At 38.9% G+C, this 27,589-nt stretch overlaps 1 protein-coding gene across 1 annotated transcript in view; it reads right to left on the reverse strand.

The window, feature by feature from the left end:
- The window catches only part of LOC126259616 (kalirin), a 1,784,965-nt gene that overhangs the window by 915 nt on the left and 1,756,461 nt on the right, over positions 1-27,589 (reverse strand). The window contains exons 41-45 of the mRNA XM_049956530.1: positions 10,051-10,765; positions 5,004-5,565; positions 4,780-4,918; positions 1,210-1,412; positions 74-269 (exon numbers count right to left, since the gene is read on the reverse strand). Of these exons, the coding sequence (XP_049812487.1) occupies positions 74-269; positions 1,210-1,412; positions 4,780-4,918; positions 5,004-5,565; positions 10,051-10,765 (1,815 nt within the window). The remainder of the gene's footprint in view (positions 1-73; positions 270-1,209; positions 1,413-4,779; positions 4,919-5,003; positions 5,566-10,050; positions 10,766-27,589) is intronic.

The raw sequence follows: 27,589 nt of genomic DNA on the forward strand, positions 1-27,589 counted from the left end.
GTATGTGCAGTGACATTCTTAAGGAGGAATGACTTTCTATAAAATAAATACTATAAATAAAACTGAGCCTTACATCCTTGAACCATGGAGACGACAAGAATTCAGCTGGCTTGGCCCGCTGAGCTGGAGTTAAGACAAGAAGGCGGCAAATTAGGTCCTTCCCATCATTAGTGATTTCAGCAAAATATTCATCAGGAAAACAGTAATCACACTTCAGTATGTTTGAAGTGGTCTCTTCCATGGAATCGTCCAGAAATGGAGACAGCCCACTGAAAGTAACAGAAACATGTGAGCACAAACATAACTGAACATACCTCATCGTATAAACAGTCTTTTCTAATCTGTTTATGTAAGTGTCATGACAACTGCCACCACTATTTATCTCTCCCCCCCCCCCCCCCCACACACACACTGGATAAAACTAACTTTTATTATGAGACTGTTAACGAACATCTACAAGCAAAACAGAAAAGTCTTGAAAAGATAATTTGCATGTGATTACATGTGGTGATGAGTGGAGATATATGACAAATAACATAGTATTCCCATTTTTACCATCATTTAGAAAATTCACATTAGAAAGCATAAAAGAGGGTGCTGCAGCTTTCAATACTTGGATACCTTATAAAATTATTTAGCACTCTATTTCCAGTTGCAACAGACACTATACCATCAGAACTGCAATTATAGGCAACTGATTTACAAAACTGAACTCTAATCAGGTACCATGTGTTACAGTAGCATAAATTCATTATGATAGCATGGTGGCATATATGAACAAGAGTTCTTCATGCCACACAGAAATGTAACTGCCATCCAAGGATCAACATTTCAATGTGAACAGTTTCTTTCTGTTGTGATTGAACAATGATGCACCTTCTCTATCTTATGTCAACATGGTGCTGACACAAAATATTTTGTCACTTCTGAATAAAAAGAAATTTCATGTTCTGAAAATGTGATAATGTGCTAGTATTTTTTTACTTAGGATGAATTTTTCTGTTAAGCACAATCTCTTACAAATGTACTTGCTCAGTTAATGTTAACTCAATGTACTGCCACAAGCAAAGTGTTGTCAGCCATTTACCCACCTCTAGCCAAGCACATTCATTTGCCTGTGCATGGGACCTCAAGCTAGAACAGCCTGGTGTAAGATGTACAATGTTCTTTGAAATTTGCAGTTGTAATAAAATATATTTTGTGTGTTACCTGAGGAAAACATATAGAAACACTCCAACACTCCACATGTCTGTCTGGCAACAGACTGGTTTCCCCAGAACCATTTCAGGTGCAGCAAATTCCAAATTTGATGGAGGCAGAACTTCAGAACCTCTTGTGCTTACTGAATCACCAAAATCTATCAGCTTCAAGACTGGTTTGGTAGTAGACAAGTCTACAAGCACATTTTCTGGCTGGAAAGCAGAATAAACAAAAGTTTCTCAGAGGCTCTAACAAAAGCAACACACACATAATATCACACTAAGACCATATAGACATAACCATTTGCCAGCAGCGTGTAATTATAGGGAGTGGACAAATTTAGTTTTATTTTGTGGTTAAATATCTCAATAATTTTCACACAGCAACCAAAGGAAGGAGGGGATCACCCCTTCACAAAATGAAGCTGTGAATGAGCAGTCATGTCTGCCATTCCCTCCACCCCATACAAGTTAGGTGCATGGAACTCAAGAGTTATTAATACAACTAAATCAAATAGTGACTGTCATTTGACATTTCAGTTATTTGTCATTATGATGAATAGATGCAGAAAATTTAGCACATGAATAATAGGAAATAGTCCTACCAATGGAAATGTCAGAGAGAGGAAGGATCAAGATAAACATGAAAACAAGAATTGACAAGGAAACTACGAATTATTTTACGGATGTAACTCATTTACTGATCTGATGAGAATCAGAAAATTAAGGACTCAGATGTAGAAAAGACCCACTTACTATCAAATCAAACAATTAAGAGACCATCAAAAACTATTTATATTTATCAGTATAAAAAGTGTGTCAGCTGCTTTCCATCCTCTTGACAGATTATAATTATTTGCTGAACTCAAACTTGAATCTCGATTAAGGGTTTCATGATGTGTCAATGCAATAACATCTTCATGTGTTTTTTTTCTAGCATAAGGCCACAGTGCGCAAATTATTGTTTTGAAAGGCTTTCTGAAAAATCTCATTCACACTGTGATCTTATGTGGCAAAAAACCTGCTGGACTATGAGATATGCTTGCATGTTTGGGGTGGCAGTGCATTACTCTTGAAAAATAAAGATTGAGAACTGACCCTTAATCCATTAAAAAAAAGTTTATTGCCATATACAACAGTGGAGAAAGAATCAGAATTTTTATGTCTCATAACATACATGTCAAATCACTGATTTACTGCAGACTCAACAAGCTTATAACTGTAATAGGCCGTGCATGGAATACAACATATTTGACGATATTCATTTCAATGGCTATGCATGTTGAGTACATGGAGGTGTGCAAAATATGAGGGTGGTTTGAAAAGTTCTTGGAATGGAAGAGAAAAAAGTACTTACATCACTGAAACTTTTTAATTTTTCAATGTAGTCTCCTTGTAGACCAAAGCACTTGGTTCAATGATGTTCCAATGCCTTGATCCCATCTCGAAAATGAGTTTCCTCCAGGTCTGCAAAATAGTTGTCAACTCCGGCTATCAATTCTTCATTTGAAGTGAATCTTCGTCCACCAAGAAAAATTTTCAGTTTTGGGAAGAGATGGAAGTCTGATGGAGCCATATCAGGTGAATAAGGCAGGTGTGGCAACAATTCATTCCTTAGTTTGTGTGGGCACGCATTGTCTTGATGGAATATTTCTTTCTTCCTTGTTAAACCTGACCTTTTTTTGTGTGTCTTTTGTTGCAATTTGTCCAGGAGGTTAGCATAGTAGGTGTTGGCAGAAGAGCCAACACCGTGTTGCTAGAGAAGGCCGAAATGCACGCTTTTAAGCTCACGTAGATTGGCGTGAGGTATCGGTCTGACGGTACAGGCATCACAAGTTATATATCTATTGAATACGGCGCCTTGCTAGGTCGTAGCAAATGACGTAGCTGAAGGCTATGCTAACTATCGTCTCGGCAAATGAGAGCGTGATTGTCAGTGAACCATTCCTATGGACGTCGGCTGTACAACTGGGGCGAGTGCTAGGAAGGCTCTCTAGACCTGCCGTGTGGTGGCGCTCGGTCTGCAATCACTGACAGTGGCGACACGTGGGTCCGACGTATACTAACGGACCACGGCCGATTTATAGGCTACCACCTAGCAAGTGTGGTGTCTGGCGGTGACACCACACATAGTATTCTCCAATTTTTTGCCCAGTGGGGTGTGCAATCTACAAACAGAATCACCTTTGCATCTCAGAACACTTATGCCATGATATTTCCTGCTGAAGGAATTGTCTTTGCTTTATTTGGTGGCAGAGAATCAGCATGTTTCCACTGGTTTGACTGTTGTTTTGTCTCTGGGGTATAGTAGTGCAACCAAGTTTCATCTGTGGTCACAAACCAGCACAAAAAATCTTGTTCATTTCCCCAGAGCAGACCAAACATCATTCTGATGTGTCCATTCAAAAAAATGGTTCAAATGGCTCTGAGCACTATGGGACTCAACTGCTGAGGTCATAAGTCCCCTAGAACTTAGAACTACTTAAACCTAACCAACCTAAGGACAACACACACATCCATGCCCGAGGCAGGATTCGAACCTGCGACCGTAGCGGTCGCGCGGTTCCAGACTAGCGCCAGAACCGCTCGGCCACCAGCGGCCGGCTGTGTCCATTCTCATGCATTTTCGATCCAGCATCAAGAGTTGCAGCACCCATCTAGAAGATAATTTTTTCATTTCTAATTCTTCAATTAAAATGTGATATACTCTTTCAGATGACATCTGTCAAGTGTGAGCAATTTCACACACTTTCAATTGGCGATCCGTGATGACCATTTTGTGCACTTTTGTAATGATTTTTGGAGTAGTGACGCATCTTGGACGACCACTGCACAGATCATCATGTAAGCTCTCCTGACCAAATTTAAATTCATTTGTCCACTTGGCAACAGTTGAATTTGAAGGAGCAGAGTCCCTCAGTCTATTCTGGAAATCGGCATGAATGTCCTTCACTTTCATACCTTTCTTTATGAAGTACTTAATCACTGTTCGAATCTTGTTTTTTTCCATCTTTGCAAATCACTATTCAGGAACAACAACAGAGCTACATCACCGCCGCAGCTCTCTTCCAGGAGCACTGACATGGCACGTGTTTACAGGCAACAGTCCAATGAATATCATGTGAACAACTCATTGCATTAGCGCTCATTCTGAGAACTTTTCAAACCACCCTCATATTATAAACAGACCTGGATTTAGAACAAACATCTAAATACTACTCAACAAGAATTGGTAAACCAGACCTCAGTTATGATTTGAATGCTTAAACAGAATATGAATATTCTTCTCAATTAAATCACACCTTCACAATCCCAACATCAGAATTTACATTGCTCTAAATGACAAAAATTTGTTCCCATAGCGAAATTTGAGTTTTTAAGCCTTAGAAACAATAAACACCTTTTGCTGTCTCACAAAAATGAGTTAGCACTTCAGCTTGCCCCAGTCTTTTCCATGTTGTTTAAACAGATGGACTCAATGGTTTTAAGATACTACATTATTTATCTGCTTTCAGTTTTGTGGATATAAATAATCCCTAAGAAAACAAATGTACTTATATCAAAATTAAAGGATATGTACCTTCAGGTCAAGATGAGATATGTTTTGTTGGTGCAGCATTGCTAGAGCAGACACCAACTGTTGCATGTAGTGGCTGACTGTCTCTTCATCATACACTACTTGTTTGCACAGGTACGAAAACAGTGATGGACCATTTACACTGAAAACAGAACCCTTACTGTAAACAGACATTCCTACAAGCGAAGTGAAATAACTAAGCTAGTTCTACAATAGTTAGTACTCACAGTTCCATCACTATTGAATCAATTCCAGGCTGAGGGGCATTTTCAAATAATGCAAGAGCTCTCACAATATTGGAATGCTGTAGTCTTGCCAGTAATGCGTATTCTGCCTGTGTTACTTCACGTGATTGTCTTTTGCAATAAACTTGCTTCACAGCAACTTCTTGTGAAGTACCACGATCTCTTGCTTTGCGCACTACTGAAAATCGACCGTAACCAATTTCTTCCAGTTCAGAGTAACGTCTTCGGAACTGCTCTTGCTGCCAGTGACCTGTATCAGGTGGTGGTATTATAATAGGAGAGGATGGCATACTAGCAACAGGCGTGCCCATTCCATGGCCAGTGGAGAGCACTCTGAATGTATACGTCTCTCCTGGTGTAAGTCCATCTACAACGTGAGTTAATCCTCTAATGGGACCTCCAACTGGCAACCAGTCATCTCCTAAGCAGTGCCTGTAGCATTCCACTTGGTAGTAACTGCTGCTGTCACCTTCCCACTGGAGCAGCACACTTGTGCCAGTGACGACTTGTACTCTTGGCTGCATAGTAGATGTCAAACCTGTACCTGAGCAACAAACACTCGCGTTCAAAATGTGGGAAGACAATTGTTCAGATTTATTATATAAAATGTTAAACATAAAAATCTGGTAAAATAAAGAACCAAAATTCCCATAATGGCTGCAATGGCTGAATGAACTTCACATTTCCTGCCTTATTCTCAACTAGGCAATAATTATTTTGGTCCATATATTGGTTAACAGCTCTTCTTTCAGCATATTTTCACAAATGCAATGAAGACATATTCAGTGGTGACCTTTCATTTTTATAATCCACATATTCATATGAATGAAAAGAATAAAGTGGGAGGGAATGATAACTTCCAATTGTGGCTAAGTAGGAGGACAAGATGAGAAGTTCTCTTTCTCGGACAGGGCTGCTCACGATATCGGGTTTATCAGCAAAGGTTGTTGCTGCAGCTCACAATGTAATAACTCACCCAGCAGCCAAAATCCAAACATGTATTGAATAAGCTGAATATTGAGACTTCTACACCTGTCTTGAAGTCAGATCTGACTGCAGATGTCTTCTAAAAACCAGGATTTTGCATATAACAAGAAATTCTGACTGACTATTGTAGAATGTCAAGAAGACTGTATATTCTGTCGTAGCAACAAAATTATTTACATGCACAGTAAAGTGAAGATTAAGATGCAGTAATTTTCATTGTGAACTGTTAGAAAATAACATTCACTTTCTTATTAACAATTTGATATTTCATGAACCACGGACCTTGTTGTTGGTGAGGAGGCTTTCTTGTCTCAGCGGTACAGATAGCTGTACTGTATGTGAAATTGCAATTTGGGGGGGGGGGGGGGGTTATCTGTTGAGAGGCTAGACAAATATAAGAAAGAAGAGGGGAAGCAGCCTTTTCAGTGATGGCAGGATGATTGACTGATCTGACTTGTAACGTCAACCAAAACGGCCTTGCTGTAACTGGTATTGCGAACAGCTGAAAGCATGCAAGGGGGAACTACAGCTGTAATTCCTCAAGGGGGGATGCAGCTCTACTTTGTGGTTAAATGATGGTAGGATCCTCTCGGGTAAAATATTCCAGAGGTAAGACAGTCTGCCATTCAGATCTCCATGCAGGGGCTACTCAGGAGGATGTCGTTATCAAGAGAAACAAAACTGACATTTTACATATCAGAGAGTGGAATGTTAGATCCCTTAATTGGGCAGGTAGGTCAGAAAATTTAAAAATAATGGATAGGTTACAGTCAGATATAATGGGAATTAGTGAAGTTCGGTGGGATGTGGAACAGGACTTCTGGACAGGTGAATACAGGGTTACAAATACACAACCAAATAGGGTTAATGCAGGAGTTGGTTTAATAATGAATAAGAAAATGGGAATGGGGTAAGCTACATGAACAGGATAGTGAACACGTTATTGTAGCCAAGATAGACACGAAGCCCACACTCACCACAGTAGTACAGGTTTATATGCAAACTAGTTCTAATGATGATGAAAAGATTGAAGAGGTGTATGATGATATAAAAGAAATCATTCAGATAGTTAAGGGAGACAAAAATTTAATAATAATAGGTGAACGTGTACTGGGGGAAAGGAATGAATGAGGAACCCACCTGGAAAGATTTAGCACAGAGCAAATATAATTATTACTAACACGTGGTTTAAGAATCATGAAAGAAGATTGCACATGTGGAAGAGACTTAGAGACAACAGAAGGTTTCAGATTGATTATGTAATGGTAACACAGATTTTGGAAACAGACTTCAAATTGTAAGACATTTCCAGGGGCAGATGTAGACTATGAACACAATTTACTGGTTATGAACTGTAGATTAAAACTGAAGAAACTGCAAACCTGTAGGAATTTAAGGAGCTGAGACATGGATAAGTTGAAAGAACCAGATGTTGTTGAGACTTGCAGATGGAATATTGGGCAACATTTGACAGGAATAGGGGAAAGGAATACAGTGGAAGATGAATGGGTAGCTTTGAGAAATGAAATAGTGAAGGCAGCAGGGGATCAAATATGTAAAAAGACAAGGCCAAGTAGAAATCGCTGGATTACATAGGAGATACTGAATTTAAGTGATGAAAGAAGAAAATATAAATATACAGTAAATGAAGCAGATGAAAGGGAATGCGAATGTCTAAAAAGTGTGATGGAGAGGCAGTGCAAAATGGCTAAGCAGGAATTGTTAGAGGACAAATGCAAGTATTTAGAAGCATATATTACTAGGGGAAAGATAGATACCATCCACAGGAAAATTAAAGAGACCTTTGGAGAAAAGAGAAGCAGCTGTATGAACATCAAGAGCTCAGATGGAAAACCAGTCCTAAGCAAAGAAGAGAAAGCTGAAAGTTGGAAGGAGTATATAGGGGATCTATACAAGGGAGATGAACTGTCAGGCAATATTATAGAAACAGAAAAGGATGTAGATGAAGATGAGATGGAAGCCATTATACTATGAGAAGGATTTGACAGAGCACTGAAAGACCTAAGTTGAAAGAAGGCCCCAGGAGCAGGCGACAATCTGTCAGAACTACTGATAGCCTTGGGAGAGCCAGCCATGACAAAACTCTTCCATTTGGTATGCAAGATGTATGAGGCAGGTGTAATACCTTCAGCCTTCAAGAAGAATATAATAATTCCAATTCCAAGGAAAACAGGTGCTGACAGGTGTGAATATTACCAAACCATCAGTTTAATAAATCATGGCTGCAAAATACTAACACAAATTATTAACAGAAGAAAGGAAAAGCTGGTACAAGCCAATCTTGGAGAGATCAGTTTGGATTCTGAAGGAATGTAGGAACACACAAGGCAATACTGACCCTACAACTTCTTTTAGAAGATAGGTTACGGAAAGGCAAACCTACATTTATAGCATTTGTAGGCTCAGCAAAAGGCTTTGACAGTGTTGACTGGAATACTCTCTTTGAAATTCTGAAGATAAAAGAGGTAAAATACAGGGAGTGAAAGGTTATTTGTAACTTGTTCTGATATCAGATTGCAGCTACAAGAGTCAAGGGGCATGAAAGGGAAGCAATAGTTGAGATGGGAGTGAGACACGGTTGTGGCCTATCCCTGATGTTATTCAATCTATACAGTGAGCAAGCAGTAAAAGAAACAAAAGAAATATTGGAGTAGGAATTAGGATTCAAGGAGCACAAATAAAAACTCTGAGGTTTGCCAATGACATTGTAACTCTCTGAGAGACAGCAAAGGACTTGGAAGAGCAGTTGAATGGAACGGGCAGTGTCTTGAAAGGAAGATATAAGATGAGTATTAACAAAAGCAAACTACAGATAATGTAGCGTAGTCTAATTAAATCGGGTGATGCTGAGGGAATTAGATTAGGGAATGAGACACTTAAAGTACTAGATGAGTTTTGTTATTTGGGCAGCAAAATAACTAATGATGGTTGGAGTAGAGAGGATATAAAATGTAACTGGCAACGACAAGAAAAGTGTTTCTTTAGAAGAGGAATTTGTTAACACCAAATATAGATGTAAGTGTCAGGAAATCATCTCTGACAGTATTTGTCCACAATGTAGCCAGGTATGGAAGTGAAATATGCATGATAAAAAGTTTACACAAAAAGAGAATAGAAGTTTTTAGATGTGGTGTTACAGAAGAATGCTGAAAATTAGATGGGTAGGTCATATAACTAATGAGGAGATACTGAATGGTATTGGGGGCAAAATATGACTAGGAGAAGGGATAGGTTGATAGGACGCACCAATTTAGTACTGGAGGTAATTGTGTGTGTGTGAAGGGAGCGGGGGGTAAAAATCGTGCAGGGCGGCCAGGAGATGAATACAGCAAGCAGATTCAGAAGGATGTAAGCTACAATAGTTATTTGGAGTTGAAACTTGACTTGCACAGGATTTAGTTGCATGGAGACCTACATCAAACCAGTCTTCAGACTGAACTCCACAACAAACAACACTATTGCTACTACTATCACTTATTTAGTAAACTGCTGGCTAAAATATTATTCAGACAAATTAAACATGGTGCATTCATCCGTCACTAAACTCACTAAGGCTCGCTGAATTCTCTGAGGTGCTGTGCACACTTACCATGTAGCCAATGTTTTGTCTGCAAGTTTATTTCTTTCTGTCACACATTTTCAATATAAGACAAAAATCTTTGAACAGCATGTCATTCTCCTAGATCATTCTCTCATCTGTACTGAATAAAGAAATTAATTGCCCTTAATCTGCTCAAGCTAACTCAGTTAATTGAAACACATTTTTGTGGCTTCTTAAATTTAACAACATGGCACATGTGCTACTAGTTTAAATTTTCCCTCTGTTCCTACAGTGCACTGGAGCCAGTAAAACAAGCTAACTGAAAATTCTGCACCACTAAACAATACTTTATTTCATAAGAAATATAAATAAACAAAAAACCAGAAATAGAAATATATTTTTAAGTGAATCAGCTGGTACAGTGCCAAAATTGTATCTTCCATTCATTTAAATTAAATTTGTGGACAGACTATGACTCACCTGATATACAGAGAGAAGCAGATGTTGTAACACTTCCAGCCTCATTAGAAGCAGTGCAGGAGTATTCACCAGCATCAGATGGTTGACAGTTCTCAATAACTAACTGTGCAGTCCCATCTTCCGTAAGACTGATACTAAGTCTTCCTCCTGTTCGAAGAATACTTGAACCCCCTGGATCGTGAGGGTTAAGTCTTTGAACATTGGAACTCCTCCGCCACACGATATTCACATCGCTGAAGTCACCAATGCCAGCTGGAGTACAAAGGCGGCATCGTAGCTCCACACGCATACCACAGTGAATGTTCACACAGTGTAACTTCTCAATGAATTCTGGTGGTGCTACAGGATATTCAGGTATAAGAGAATCAGGCGATACTCTGCCTGATGAAGATGGAGATGGTCCTAGGCTCCCATCAAAAGAACGCCGCTCTCCTCTTCGGCCTCCAGTGCTAAAACCAGGTTTTCGAAAACGGAATGACCACGGTTTCCGTGAAACAGTTCTCATAAGTATGTGTGCAGGCACCCACCCATCTTCCGGTGCTGAAGATTCTGATCTACGGCGCACCATATAGCTATTACGTTCTGCATTATATGTCACTACTTGCACATGCTCACCACGATACGTAGTAAGTTCATCGCTGTGTACTGCTGGAAAATCAACTGCTACTCGTACAACAGTTCCAGGTGCTATTATATTTGGTGGTGGGACTTCAACCTGGTAAGTTACAAGTGCATCAGTTTTTGTATTCATTGACTTTAAAATTTTATATTAGCAGATTTTCAATCAGTCTTTACTGCATATAAATATTAAAATAACAGTAAAAATTTCTAATCAGATATCACAGACCAAAATTATGTTCAATGTCACAAATTTTCAAACAGTTCAAAAATATTTGCTGGAATTAAATTTGACAATCAACTATATCACAAGGCGAATTACAGGTTTTTGTGATGGAAATGGTCATTAATGGGAGAAACAGCTGCTTTCAGCTATGTTAAGCCAAATCAGTAATTCACAGTTTCACTTTTATGTTAAGAAAAATGTTATGTTCACATAGTCATAAAAAAAAAATATAGTTATTGGTGGAGCTTCACAAAGATGTCTGTCAGTATATAAACGCTAATCAGCATATCTTATCTTTCATTATGCCATCAAACAATCCACGTTGTCACCATCTCCAATACTTGGTTAGACATATCTAATGCTTCTTACTGTTCTTGGAAATTACACTGCTGACTAGTAGCACTTACCTCATGTAACCTGATCAAGTTAATGACGTACCACTTTATACATTGCACAGATGGTTTATTACAAGGAAACATGTTTTTTTTTTTTTTTACTTGATACTAAACAGTAAGCTTGACTTCGCGATTTACATTATGCAGGAAAGAACCCATTTATTAAAATACAATCATCAGTATGTGCTGAGTCCATGTTAGTAATCACACTAACAGAAATTACATGATGTAAAATAACTCGTGATAATGATCCATGATATATCAAGAATCTAATTAATCCTGACTACACCAATCATGTCTGAAGGGGGTGTTCAACATGGAGCTTCCCAAAGTCTCATGTGGACATACTGACACCATTTGTCTTGCCACCAAAATCTACCCAACACATTTTTTATTACCATTCATAGATAGAATTAGTAATATGCTTTGTGTATAACAAAGAATGAGTGAGCTACAGGTGACAAGTAGTTCTAAATAGGCACCTACTATAAATAAAATAACAATAATTGATGGAATCTGGGCCGGCTGAAGTGGCTGTGCGGTTAAAGGCGCTGCAGTCTGGAACCGCAAGACTGCTACGGTCACAGGTTCGAATCCTGCCTCGGGCATGGATGTTTGTGATGTCCTTAGGTTAGTTAGGTTTAACTAGTTCTAAGTTCTAGGGGACTAATGACCTCAGAAGTTGAGTCCCATAGTGCTCAGAGCCATTTGAACCATTTGCCATGGAATCTGGAGCAAGGTGCACCAGTAGTACATTGAAATAAGGCCTCAAATTGCAGCAATCTTTGACACCTTTAAATGTTCTGTTGATAGGTTCAGGAGGTGCCTGCAATAAACCATATCAGTGGCTTTCTTGTTTGCTATGCAGCAAATGGCAGCCGTACATAAGGCTTTATAATATACGCTTCCAGGCACCTCCCACAGGCAACTCAGCGATTCTATGAATTTATTTGAACTGGTATATATGCAATTTGCCATGGAAATTCATCAATTACTGCAATTCTTTGTATCTGTACTTTGCATCTCCTGCTGTAAATTTCCTAATTGAGCAGATGGTGGCTGAATTTTATTCTGAAAATCTACTGTAATTGGGCAGAACACAGATCACTTCAAATAATATTTTAACATTGATACAAATGCCACTAAATAAAAAATGTGTTAGGAATTTAGTGTAGATAGTCCAAATATTCTGAAGGTATCTTTGCATGATGATGTTCAATTATCTGTTTTTCAAAATATTTTTACTGCTTAATTTTGTAGAGTATGTACTTCAATTAACTCTGAGAACATCCCATATCGCTGCTTTATTAGGTCACAAAACTCAATAGATCACTTGTTAAAAACTATATTTGCTGACATATTTCAGACACAGACAATCTGCAAAATTAAAAGAAAATTGATATGAAAGTACAAGCACAATACACATGTCACATTAAGAGTAAACATATTTAAAAATATTTATAATCAATTGTTTACTTTTGTTGTCATATATACATTGGACTTGTGCTTTTGTCCAAATTATATTTCATTTGGCAGGTGTTCTGATGATGGGCTACGCCTGAAACACGTCAGGAAATATAATTTTTAACAAGTGATCTCTTGATTTTAGTGACCTAATAGAGCAGTGATAAAAGACATGCTCAGAGTTTATGTAATGTCACTGGCCTTCTGCAAAACTTTTTGTTGCAAGGTAAGATAACACTGATTAGTATCAATATTATGAAGAGGGAAGTTGCTACTTACCATATACCGGACAGGCTGAGTCACTGATAGGCACAACAAAAAGACTGTCACAAATAAAGCTTTCAGCCAGCAAAGCCTTTGTCAAAAATAGAAGACACACACACACACAAATGGTGTGGCTTCAGTTGCCAGTTGCGTTTGTGTGTGTGTGTGTGTGTGTGTGTGTGTGTGTGTTGTCTATTTTGACAAAGGCCTTGCTGGCTGAAAGCTTTATTTGTGATAGTCTTTTTATTGTACCTATCTGCGACTCAGCATGTCCACTATATGGTGAGTAGCAACTTTCCTTTTCATAATATTGTTTCATTCCATCCTGGATTTTCCATTGTTTAATTCACTGGTTGGATGGTTCATTTGGGGGAGGGGACCAAACAACAAGGTCATTGGTCCCATCAGATTAGGGAAGGATGGGGAAGGAAGTCGTCTGCGCCATTTCAAAGGAACCATCCCGGCATTTGCCTGAAGAGATTTAGTGAAATTACGGAAAACCTGAATCAGGATCGCAGGATGTGTGTTTGAACTGTTGTCCTACCGAATGTACCACCTTGCTAAGTGTAACCATTGACTTAAACTGATAATTATTAGGTGGTAATTCTGTTCTGTTACTATCTTGGGTATTTCTGATGGAAACGTGATTCAGTCATAACTTAATATGATTATAACAACTGCAAACATCAAAGGCTTTGACTACATTGTAATGACTTTGCTAAATCATTTTTGAAGGTAACAGACTGGCACAGGTAAGTACTGGATATTTTTTGGATGCCAAATTTGATGGCCCCCACTTTGGATGTAGGTGTATTCTCATGCTGTGGTCTGTTAACATAGTGCTGTATTGGGAGTTAACTCCAAGAGTTAGTACATTTCTTTCTCTTGGATGTGTTCAAATTACTGCCCCCCCCTTTTTTTTTCTTATGCAGCCAACATGGTTTGCTTATTTGTTGCCTGACACCACAAATGACAAATGCTTTTTTGCATCTGACTTTAGTTTTACAATATTCTTTTATTATTCCATGCAACCTCTCTGCTGACTACAACTTATCCGTTCATTCCTTGCTAAATAACTGCTTGTCATAATCCACTAACTGTGACCCCAAAAGATGGCTGCACAGCTATTTGAGTCAGTGTCTAACCATGTGTGATGCTTGTACAGATTAGAAGTCCATTAAATGAAATAACTGAACATGCCATATCTATTCTACATACATTTTTGTGTGGAATTTGTAAAAGAGAGGCAATTGAAAAATTATTGGGGTATGAGACATTCTCGTAGATGATGAGCTCTATACGCAGTGTGACTAAATTATATCTCCAGTTTAGAAATTGGGGGGGGGGGGGGGGGGGAGGGGGGGCAGGTGGCATAGTGGCAGTGAATTTCACACTGTCCATCAATCCTTCTTGTGTAGGTTTCTCATAGATTTTGTCACTCATCTGCTTTGTTTAGCCCTTTCTAGCTTCATATTTTTTCGTCCTTCTGTATAAACACGTTTCATGTGCTCTGAGTTTCTTCTCTGTTTTCCTACTGATCTAGTTTCCTTTCTACATAATGCATACATCTTCTTTCTTCTTTGGGTTGGTCTTATCCATTGTCTTCATGGGAAGGGACTGTTAATCTGGTTTTGGCAATGTTAGTGCTACAGGGTGCAGGGGTGTCCAGATGGTCATCTTGTCGTGTGTGAGTGTGTGTGTGTGTGTGTGTGTGATGTCACCAGCTGTTAGCACACGGTGGGGGTAATGTTCAACAATATGAACACCTTTCATTGTTGGTAGCAGCAGACGAACAATGTCTTTAGTATGTACTGCAGTCTCAGTTTAGTGCTATTTCTGTTACCATCCTAGTGCAGCTTGTGATCACACATTTTTCTTAACTTGTGTCCACACAGTGTTTCTTTGTGTGCAAATTTCAATAACCTTTGCAGAAGTGTCCCCGGAGATGAAGCTGCAAGATCACCATAAGAGAAAGAAAATGATCTTAGAAATGAAACGTAAAACCATTGAAAAACTCAAACATGGTGTGAGCATTGCTAACTTAGTAAGCACATACAATTGGTCTACACCAACTATTTGCACTGTCCTCGAGAACAAGGACAAGATTAAGGAGGTAGATGCTTCAAAGGGAGTGACAAGAGATTCTAAACAATGGCTTCGTATTCTGGACAATGTCGAAAGGTTGCTCCTTACATGGATAAATGAAAAGCAATTGCAAAGTGTCACTATTAATGAGAAGGCGTCAATGGCTTTTGCTGACCTCATTAAGATGGTGCCAAGATCATCAGCAGCCGAAGAAGTGTTTAATGGAAGCTGTGGGTGGCTTGAGAAGTTTAAGAGATGAACTGTCATCCACAGCCTTGTGAGGCAGAGTGAATCAGCCATTTCTGACACAAAAGCAGCAGCGATCTTCATCAGGGACTTCAAGATGCTCGTAGATTCTGTGGGTTATCTGCCGCAAAAGGTTTTTAATTGTGACAAGATGGGTCTACCTTGAGACGGATGCCAAACCGTGCCTTTATAACAGCAGAGGAGAATGCATTGCCCAGTCACAAGCCAATGAAAGACAATCTCACTGTGCTATTCTGTGCCAATGCAAGCAGCAATTTTAAAATTAAACTGCTGCTTATTCACCCTTCAGAAACTCCACGAGCCTTCAAGAAGTGTAAAGTCCAGAAGAGCAGGTTAAACATGATGAGAGGATCCAATAACAAGGCTTGGGTGACAAGTGATGTTTTTTGTGATTGGATCAACAAAGTGTTTCATCCTTTGGTGAAAAAATATTTGCTTGAGATGAATCTGCCACTCCATGTGGACAACGGTCATGCCCAGTCTCCAGGCCTACAAGAGCACCTCCTTGAAGAATTTCAGTTAATCAAGACCCAATTTCTAACTCCCAACACCACTCCATTACTCAAGCCTATGGACCTGCTGCAGATTCTTTCTAACTGTTAAGAAGCCCTACACTAAAGTAATCTTCAAGCACTGCTTTGAGTTGACTGAAGCTACTGATCTCACTTTCAGAGAGTTTTGGAAATATCACTTTAACATCATTGGCTGCGTCAAGATGATCAAAAAGATGGGGAAGGGGTTACCAAGAGATCTCTCACTCCTGCTTGGAAGAAGCTTAGGCCAGAGTGCAAGTGGATATCTATGATATTGATGAGCTTGTAGAAGATCACAGCCAAGAAATGACCACAAAAGAGCTTATGGAGTTGCAGTGTGTTTCACAGCAGGAAGCTATGGAGAGGAGTTCTTCAGAGGAGGAGGAGGAGGTGGTGGTGGTGTTGGTGGTGGTGGTAACAGCAAAGCAGCAATCTTCTAGTGCAATAGGACAAATGCTGAAAGCATGGGAATCAGTTACATCGTGCATTGAAAATCATGACCCCCAATAAAGCAGTGGCTTTGCACACTACAAATTTATTTGACAACAATGCAGTGTCACATTTTTGCCAAGTGTTGAAGTGTTGACAGAAATAAATTACTATAGACAGATTCCCAGTAAAAATGAATTAATTATGTATTTCGAATAATAAAGTACATTTGAATAAATGGCATGAATAAGATAAAATATTTAGTGCTTTTTCTGCCTGGGACACAATATTGTATTTTACATAGATTTATACGGGATAAATTGTTTCACTTAATGAGTGTTTCACACTACAGGTAAGATTCTGGAACAAATTGTGCTTGCTATGTGAGGTTTCACTGTACTTCCAATGCATTAGTTTCCTTTTCACTTAAAAGTAATTGGTGTGGTACCTTACAATATATGGAGAATCAAAATGTATAAGTGGTAAGCTTCTATCAGTAACAAAGGTTTAGTGGAAATTGGATTTTTCTTTGGCTGGACAACTCGCTGCACTCCCCCCACCCCCTTCCTATCACCCCCTTCCTATGTGGCCCAAGGTGTCACCCTACAATGCCAGGATTGACTCTTAAGGAAACAAGTTTGATAAACACTGCTGTAGTCTGTTAATGTACCATCTCTGTTGGTAATTTCATTTTTTTCTCTTCTTGTCCTCAAAACATATGGGTTACTCTCATCCTAGGATCCAAATGATCTGCTATTCCTCTTTGACCTTCCCCAAACTATTTCCATCTCCTTCCCAGAGGAGGAGCTGTTAGCTGCAAAAGTGACAATAGAGCTGTGTAGTGCCTAACAAGGCAAGCTATCAGCTAAAAGAGCTATCAGTTAAAAGAAAGATTAACAAGTGAGCTTAAAATTCAAGGAGAAAGGATATAACTTTGCTGCTATCCTCAGTGAAAGTGGATAAAAGTTGCAGGACCTACCAAATAGTGTGATGAGCACAGAATATGGAATTAGAGTAAACCAAAGACTGACAAGAATAATGAGAAGCAGCAGAAATGAAACTGCAGTGGAGACTTGATTATCCAGACCTCAGTTACATGGATTTGTGATTATCCAGACTGATAACTGTGAGCCAATATCTTTGTTGTCTAGTCTGTGCATGAATGGACATGTCATGCTGGCACTACCCATCAGTGCCCCACATGATCTCTGCCCAGTGTGTTTAATTATTATTTGAAATAATAATAACTGTGTCATGTTATGTCTGTACCTAAAAGTCTCAAAGCACAAGAGAGAGGTGTTATCACTTAAGGATAAAATAAAAATTATTGATTAATTAAAAAAGGCAGAAACTGGTTGTAAGTTGGCCGATAAGTATGGAGTAGATACTTATATGATTAGTGACATTAAGACGAATAACAATTTAGTTCTGAAGTACACCTGCAAACTTGATAGTGAACATGGGAGTAAACATTGAAAAGTGATGAAGAATACAAAAAATGGAACTTCTAGAAGATGATTTGTATTGTACATTTTTACAAAAATGATCAGTAGGGCATCCGATATCTGGTCGTTTGCCCTGTGAAAATGCATTACCATTACATAAAAAAGATAGGTGCCTTTGAACCACTTGTGGCAAGTAATCAATTGTGGTACAGATCTGGGGCCCATATAAAACACCTCACTGGCCATTGTACAGTTTTAAATCTCATCACGGAATTCAAAAATTGGAAATACAGTATGAAAAATGTCAGCTTGATTAGATGCAGAAAATCCTTTTAAAAAAGAATAGGATGAAAATGACTATGACTTGATCTTCATTTGTAATGTTGATGAAACGTTTAAGCTGGAAAACATCACCATCAAAATCTTTAGTTTCTCGGCAAGATAGTTCAGCTCCAGGATATAAAAGTAGTAAAGAGCAAGTAAGAATATTAGTTAACATAAACGCTACTGGGACCCATAAAATACTTCTGCTCCTCATTGGAAAATCCAAAAACCTCTGATGCTTCAAAAATAAAAAGTGCATGGATGAACACTGAAATGTTCATTGACTGGTATAACAGTACTTTTATCTGAGAAGTGAAAAATTTCAAAACAAAATTTGTAAATAAGCAAAAGTCCTACTTTTATTGGTTAATGCACCAACTTGCCCTTCAGCTGAACTGTTAGAGAAAATGGTATGTTTAGAGTGAAATATTTCCACCATAATGTGACATCCTTGCTTCAACCAATGGATCAAAGTGTTATTGAAACATTAAAACAACTTTACAGAAATCAAATTTTATGTAGATTGTTATCTGTTGATGAAGATAATGCGGAACTCATTTTGTCATTTTCCAAGGAAATGGATTTGAAGGAGTGTTGTTATGTGGTTGTAGATGCATGAGACTGAAAAGAAGACTTTAAACAAAGCTTGGAACAAAATACTAGAATGGGAGCCATAAAATTCAAAACTGATATGGATGATTATGTTTTGGAGGATATAAATGGGTTAATGACAACTATACAAATATGCCACGAATGCGATGTCAATGACATGAAAGAGTGGCTCACTTGCGACAATAATGACCAAGGTATTCAGATAATATTGGATGACAAAGCTGTTGAAAGCATACAGCTGGGAAATGAAAAGCAGGAAATGCAAGAAGATGAAACCAGTATGGCCTCAGCAGCCAGAGACTGTGGTCATTTTTGTGAGAGTTGCATTTGCATTTGCATGTGTGTGTGTGTGTGTGTGTGTGTGTGTGTGTGTGTGTGTGTGTGTGTGTGTGTGTTCTCTATGTCTGACAAAGGCCTTGTTGGCTGGAAACTCACTTTCTGACAGTCTGTTTGTTGTGCCTGCCTGTGACTCAGGATCTCCGCTAACTGGTGAGTAGCAACTATCCTCTTCATAATATTGCTACAAACCAAAGGAAACATAGATACAGAACATTATGCAGGACTATCCCATGCAGAATCATTTCAAGCTCTGGAAATATCTTTCAAACCAGAGTGAGATACTGTGAGTTTCCTTCAATTAAAACAACTTCATGATACATCAGCAAAGAAGAGAAAAAACTGTTTACATAAAATGGCAATTACTAAATATTTTAAACAAAATTAAACTACAGTGACTGCCGTATGTTACTTTTGTTAGGCATTTCATGACTGAGGTTACAGTAATTTAGTAATTTGAAGAAAATATGAACATGCGTATGAAATTGTGTCTCTAATCTCTTAATTAACATTGATTTTTGTTGAGTTTAATAAGATTAATTTGTTTTTGTTGCTATGAGCAAACATCTAACATTATGTATTAACTCTTGAAAGGCTTTCTTTAGGTTGATAAACCCCATGACAATATCTGATTCTTATTATTGTTACTTCCATAACTGAGTGAAAAGTCTGAATTGCTTCTTTTGAAGCTAAACTGACCTTAGTTCAGTACTTCTCATCAATTGTTAATTCCATCCATCTTTTTTTGGGTATTCCCTTCAGTATCTTACATGCATGATATTTCAGAGCTCTCTTTTCAGATTTTTTTTCATGCTATGTACACATTCCCTTCACCAGTGATATGGTGATAATGCTTTTTTCTCTCCAAATCTGATGATAAGTTTTAACACCAGATAGAGGGACCTAGTTCTTTGACCTAATACCAATCCTAGTAATACCAGAAGTATCTCACTGACATCTGCTGATTGATTTGTTTTTGAGCTCCGACCCCTGTCAAACTTTAACCACATCACAAAAACACCTGTTTCTTCTGCATTAGCCTCCACGTTTTCAGTCTAGTTTCAAAGTAGTTTCTCCATATTATACTGATGTTACATGTTTTGCTTCCCTCTACCTGCCCTCAGAACTGGTAGATCAATATTTTTAATTTTTACCTTCCTGATATTATGTTTACTTTTAATGTATGGTGTGTCAGTCTTCCTGTAATCAGTGCTCACTTTTTGTTGTTGTTGTGGTCTTCAGTCCTGAGACTGGTTTGATGCAGCTCTCCATGCTACTCTATCCTGTGCAAGCTTCTTCATCTCCCAGTACCTACTGCAACCTACATCCTTCTGAATCTGCTTAGTGTATTGATCTCTTGGTCTCCCTCTACGATTTTTACCCTCCACGCTGCCCTCCAATGCTAAATTTGTGATCCCTTGATGCCTCAAAACATGTCCTACCAACCGATCCCTTCTTCTAGTCAAGTTGTGCCACAAGCTTCTCTTCTCCCCAATCCTATTCAATACCTCCTCATTAGTTACGTGATCTACCCACCTTATCTTCAGCATTCTTCTGTAGCACCACATTTCGAAAGCTTCTATTCGATTCTTGTCCAAACTGGTTATCGTCCATGTTTCACTTCCATACATGGCTACACTCCATACAAATACTTTCAGAAACGACTTCCTGACACCTAAATCTATACTCGATGTTAACAAATTTCTCTTCTTCAGAAACGCTTTCCTTGCCATTGCCAGTCTACATTTTATATCCTCTCTACTTCGACCATCATCGGTTATTTTACTACCTAAATAGCAAAACTCCTTTACTACTTTAAGTGTCTCATTTCCTAATCTAATTCCCTCAGCATCACCCGACTTAATTTGACTACATTCCATTATCCTCGTTTTGCTTTTGTTGATGTTCATCTTATATCCTCCTTTCAAGACAACATCCATTCCGTTCAACTGCTCTTCCAAGTCCTTTGCTGTCTCTGAAAGAATTACAATGTCATCGGCGAACCTCAAAGTTTTTACTTCTTCTCCATGAATTTTAATACCTACTCCGAATTTTTCTTTTGTTTCCTTTACTGCTTGCTCAATATACAGATTGAATAACATCGGGGAGAGGCTACAACCCTGTCTCACTCCCTTCCCAACCACTGCTTCCCTTTCATGCCCCTCGACTCTTATAACTGCCATCTGGTTTCTGTACAAATTGTAAATAGCCTTTCGCTCCCTGTATTTTACCCCTGCCACCTTCAGAATTTGAAAGAGAGTATTCCAGTCAACAATGTCAAAAGCTTTCTCTAAGTCTACAAATGCTAGAAACGTAGGTTTGCCTTTTCTTAATCTTTTTTCCAAGATAAGTCGTAAGGTCAGTATTGCCTCGCGTGTTCCAACATTTCTACGGAATCCAAACTGATCATCCCCGAGGTCGGCTTCTACCAGTTTTTCCATTCGTCTGTAAAGAATTCGCGTTAGTATTTTGCAGCTGTGACTTATTAAACTGATAGTTCGGTAATTTTCACATCTGTCAACACCTGCTTTCTTTGGGATTGGAATTATTATATTCTTCTTGAAGTCTGAGGGTATTTTGCCTGTCTCATACATCTTGCTCACCAGATGGTAGAGTTTTGTCAGGACTGGCTCTCCCGAGGCCATCAGTAGTTCTAATGGAATGTTGTCTACTCCCGGGGCCTTGTTTCGACTCAGGTCTTTCAGTGCTCTGTCAAACTCTTCACGCAGTATCTTATCTCCCATTTCATCTTCATCTACATCCTCTTCCATTTCCATAATATTTTCCTCAAGTACATCTCCCTTGTATAAACCCTCTATATACTCCTTCCACCTTTCTGCCTTCCCTTCTTTGCTTAGAACTGGGTTTCCATCTGAGCTCTTGATATTCATACAAGTGGTTCTCTTCTCTCCAAAGGTCTCTTTAATTTTCCTGTAGGCAGTATCTATCTTACCCCTAGTGAGACAAGCCTCTACATCCTTACATTTGTCCTCTAGCCATCCCTGCTTAGCCATTTTGCACTTCCTGTCGATTTCATTTTTGAGACGTTTGTATTCCTTTTTGCCTGCTTCATTTACTGCATTTTTATATTTTCTCCTTTCATCAATTAAATTCAATATTTCTTCTGTTACCCAAGGATTTCTATTAGCCCTCGTCTTTTTACCTACTTGATCGTCTGCTGCCTTCACCACTTCATCCCTCAGAGCTACCCATTCTTCTTCTACTGTATTTCTTTCCCCCATTCCTGTCAATTGTTCCCTTATGCTCTCCCTGAAACTCTCTACAACCTCTGGTTCTTTCAGTTTATCCAGATCCCATCTCCTTAAATTCCCACCTTTTTGCAGTTTCTTCAGTTTCAATCTGCAGTTCATAACCAATAGATTGTGGTCAGAATCCACATCTGCCCCTGGAAATATCTTACAATTTAAAACCTGGTTCCTAAATCTCTGTCTTACCATTATATAATCTATCTGAAACCTGTCAGTATCTCCAGGCTTCTTCCATGTATACAGCCTCCTTTCATGATTCTTGAACCAAGTGTTAGCTATGATTAAGTTATGCTCTGTGCAAAATTCTACAAGGCGGCTTCCTCTTTCATTCCTTCCCCCCAATCCATATTCACCTACTATGTTTCCTTCTCTCCCTTTTCCTACACTCGAATTCCAGTCACCCATGACTATTAAATTTTCGTCTCCCTTCACTACCTGAATAATTTCTTTTATCTCGTCATACATTTCATCTATTTCTTCATCATCTGCAGAGCTAGTTGGCATATAAACTTGTACTACTGTAGTAGGCATGGGCTTTGTGTCTATCTTGGCCACAATAATGCGTTCACTATGCTGTTTGTAGTAGCTAACCCGCACTCCTATTCTTTTATTCATTATTAAACCTACTCCTGCATTACCCCTATTAGATTTTGTATTTATAACCCTGTAATCACCTGACCAAAAGTCTTGTTCCTCCTGCCACCGAACTTCACTAACTCCCACTATATCTAACTTTAACCTATCCATTTCCCTTTTTAAATTTTCTAACCTACCTGCCCGATTAAGTGATCTGACATTCCACGCTCCGATCCGTAGAACGCCAGTTTTCTTTCTCCTGATAACGACGTCCTCTTGAGTAGTCCCCGCCCGGAGATCCGAATGGGGGACTATTTTACCTCCGGAATATTTTACCCAAGAGGACGCCATCATCATTTAATCATACAGTAGAGCTGCATGTCCTCGGGAAAAATTACGGCTGTAGTTTCCCCTTGCTTTCAGCCGTTCGCAGTACCAGCACAGCAAGGCCGTTTTGGTTAATGTTACAAGGCCAGATCAGTCAATCATCCAGACTGTTGCCCCTGCAACTACTGAAAAGGCTGCTGCCCCTCTCCAGGAACCACATGTTTGTCTGGCCTCTCAACAGATGCCCCTCCATTGTGGTTGCACCTACGGTATGGCCATCTGTATCGCTGAGGCACGCAAGCCTCCCCACCAACGGCAAGGTCCATGGTTCCTGGGGGGGGCTCACTTTTTATCTTTCTTGAATTCTCCCTGTTATACATTATGGTTAAGCTTCTTTGCAGTAGTTGTGATTTGGTTTCTACATAACAAAGTACTGGTTTCCATCTAATGCTCTTTCAATATTTTTTTAAGTTTTCAATATCCCACTGCCTTGGAAGACAGTTTTAATTTGTGATTTTGAATCCCAGTCTACTCATCATTATGACTAAATTTTGATTGAAATTAATATCTGCTCTTTGGCATACATTGCAGACCACTGGATCCTAAATCTTTGCCTAATTGTGAAATCTTCCAAAGAATACCTGTCATTTCAGAGTATATACTCTTTGTTTTATATTCTTTTAGAAGAGTTTTTTGCCACAGCTGAAATCTACTGCAGAACTGGAGCTTCTCTGCCCTTTCTTTTCTTTCCCCCAGTAATTCACCCAAATTTTCAATTTCCATGTCACATTAACTGATTCTCACTGTTTTTTAAGTTATGGACACAGAAATGTAATCATTCAACATTTTCTCCAGACATTAGATTTGGCACTGGTACAAATGTTACGTCTTTAATTAAAATGAATAATGTGCAAAAATTTTAATGAAGGATTTTGCGATACCTGATTTCAGAAAAGAAATGTGGTAACATTGTGCTACAATGACTGAAATACTGAGAAGTATTGCTATACAGCTAGCACCTTTGTATGGTTATTTAGATGCAGTTACCATGTATGAATGAACCTGTCCATTATGTGAAGAACACTACTAAGAGTGAGTAGAGACAAGCAGTGTCAGAGTGATTGTTGGACCTGGGTCATGAGGTGTGCTGGGTGGCTCAGATAGTAAAAATATTTCCTACCACAGGTAAAGATTTGGTGTAGTTTCAATCAATTAGGAAATCTTCACTTCCATCTTGTTCGGAAATTATTCCACCCAGTTCATCATCATTCATGTTTAAGAAGAAAGAGTTGTTAACTTTTGACACTTTTGATAATATTTCATTACATCTGTACTGAACATAAATGCAGTAAATCAAACATCTACACCTGTATCTAAACGATACCATGACTGCTACTGTCAAATCTGAAGGTTCCCTCAAGTGTAATGGTACTGGCTTCTCTTTGCGTGTTTGTAGATGGTACTTAAAACACAGAAAGCCTCAATTTCTCCTCACATACACCATGTAAAATACGTTCTTGACACACTAGTCCTTGAACTTTTGCACAAGTGCTTTTCTTTGAATCTAAGACAGTTTCAACCATTCAAAAATTTATTCCAACAGTATAATAATGACTATGTAGAATCTCCATAGTTTTCACATTAAAAGTATTGTTCTTAATTGACAGTAATCCAGTTCTGTGAGCAAATTCCTATAACATGCCAATAAGTCTTCATTATGTATGAAATATGTCTTTTACAGTAAACCTATCAAACTTGCACACTAATCTTACAGTTGAACATATTGTTGAAATTGTGTTAACATGTTGTTGCTTGTGCTTCTCTGATAATGGAATCCATTTGTTATCCAATATTTGAGGTCCTTCCACTCTGCATGCATGTGTTTGATTGTCTACAATCAGCTCTCTTCACACAGTACAATACTTTGTGAAGACTCAAATCAAAAAAATTGGCTGCTTCCAAGCAAAACTTAATGCCTCAGATGTGGACACCAAGTTTTGGTAGACTACAGCTTTGTAGATATAGTGCTTTATATGTAGCTGCAAATCATGGTGCAGGCCATTTCACCTAATGTATTACTGCTCCTATTAACTTCAGTGACAATGTGCCTTTTTTATGTGACAACGCTACACAGGTGTTAAAATTTATTAAAGATTTAAGTTTCTCAAAAGTCACACTGGCAACCACCACTTCAAAATCTCCATACCGAGTGATGTGGCACAGTGGTTAGCACATTGGAAATGCATTTCGGAGGACAACAGTTCAAACCCCCCCTCCGGCCACCCAGATTTAGGTTTCCTGTGAGTTCTCTAGTGTCTTCAGCCAAATGCAGAATTGGTTCCTTTGAAAGAGCACAGCTGATTTCCCTCCCCATCCTTCCCTAGTTTGAACTTGGTCTCTGACTCTAATGACCTTGCTTTTTTCTTTCTTTCTTTTTTTTTTTTTTGAAAATCTAAATGAACTATTTGATAGGACATTATTTCATTTTTAATCACATTGGCTTTAAATCAGACCCTATTACATGATTTATATGGAACTCATTAAAATTCCCTCTTGCACTTATCCAGCTCATTTCTGACCTATATGCCTCATCTGTCAATTTCCAGTCCACCAGCCATCTCTCCTTTTAAAAAATCTTGCAGTTATCTGCCCCTCATGTTTCCTTGGATGGTATCATCCACCAAGCCATCTTCAAACTACAACAACAGGCCACACTTCACCTCAAAAAGCTATTCCACCTTCTCATTAACTACCTGAACAGTGGCGTTTCCCTTCCTGTTCCTCTCTAGTTCCCAAAACAGTCACCCCATCAGCCACCACTCCTCTCCTACAAAGTGAGCTTGGCCAACCTTCGTAACATCCCCTGGTCTTCACCACTGCCTCCCAGAGCAATGACAACTCATTAGCATAAGAACCAGTTGCAACAGTGCAATGTTCTCAAAATCACATCTAAGATACTCACTCCTCCTGAATTTTCTGTATTATCCAAGGGTCTCTCTTTCAGCCCTAAACCTGCATTTAATCAAGCTGCTTTGGTGAAGGACCTACTTTCCTTTACATGAAACGGCAAGTGGAAGTATCACTTTGCAATCCAATCCCAAAGCCTTGCCAGCCACAAAGCTGACATTGAATCCTGTCTTGAACAGCTTAGACCACAATCCCAACTTTATCCACAACCAGTACATCAAAATCATCCCTTATAAGCATTCCAACAATTCATAATATCCAACACAGCCCAACAATTCTTCCTCAGTTCCTAACAACATGAATGTACTCTGTCCTCTGCTGAAATCCATGCTTTTCATTCCCTAAAAACTGATAACTCCACCATTATCCTCCCAACATTCTCTACCACTGTGGTACTTGACTGACCAGGATATGTAAGTGAGGGTCAATGTCAGCTGTCTGACAGCTCTACGTACAGCATCTGCCATCAAGATCTCATTCCTGTGATATAAAGTGACTCCTTAAAATCTCAGACCCCTCACAAGGTCTAACACCTCAACCGAAAGAACTTTGTGCCCCACCCAAACCATGAACCCCCACCTTTTACCTTCATCCTAAGATCCAAAAACCCAATAACCCCTGGCTATCCCATAGTTGTTGGCTTCAAATCACCCATCAAACATGTTCTGCCTTAATTGATCAACACCTGCAACCTATAGTACAAAGACTTCCACCCTCTATTAAGTCTCAATTTTCCTAGACCATATGAAACCTGTGCCTGTCTCACTCCCACCTCAAACTTTTCTTCCCAACATTCCCCATGTACATGGTGTATCTGCTCGTGAACTTTTCCTCAAAGCACCCACCTGATTCCAAACCTATGACATCCTTCCTGCTCATTTCAACCAACTTTATACTTACCATCAACTATTTTATATTTCAGGGGCGGACATACAAACAGATCAGGAGCATGGTCATGGGAACAATGATTGTTCCTTCCTACACCAACCTTTTCACAGATCGCGTGGAGGGGGCTTTTGTGGGATCCATAAGTCTTCAGCTCCTGGTTTGGTTTACGTACTTTGATGACATCTTTCCCATATGGACTCAGGGTGAGGCTTCCCTGCTAGAATTCTTGGAATCTCTAAATACAGTCTCCCAATTAAATATCACATGATCCTTTTCCAAATCCCATGCCACTTTCCTTGATGTTGAGCTCATCCTTGCCGAAGGTTAGCTACACACTTCTGTTCACATTAAACCTGCTAACAAACAACAGTACTTATATATTGCCAGTTGTTATCTTTTCCATGTCAAACAATTCCTCCCATACAGCCTTGGCATCCAAGGCAAATGTATTTACTCAGATACAGACATTTTATAGCAGTACACCACCATTCCCACTTCACCATTCACAGGATGT

Source organism: Schistocerca nitens, chromosome 5 (assembly GCF_023898315.1).
Source record: "Schistocerca nitens isolate TAMUIC-IGC-003100 chromosome 5, iqSchNite1.1, whole genome shotgun sequence".
Taxonomy (NCBI): domain Eukaryota; kingdom Metazoa; phylum Arthropoda; class Insecta; order Orthoptera; family Acrididae; genus Schistocerca; species Schistocerca nitens.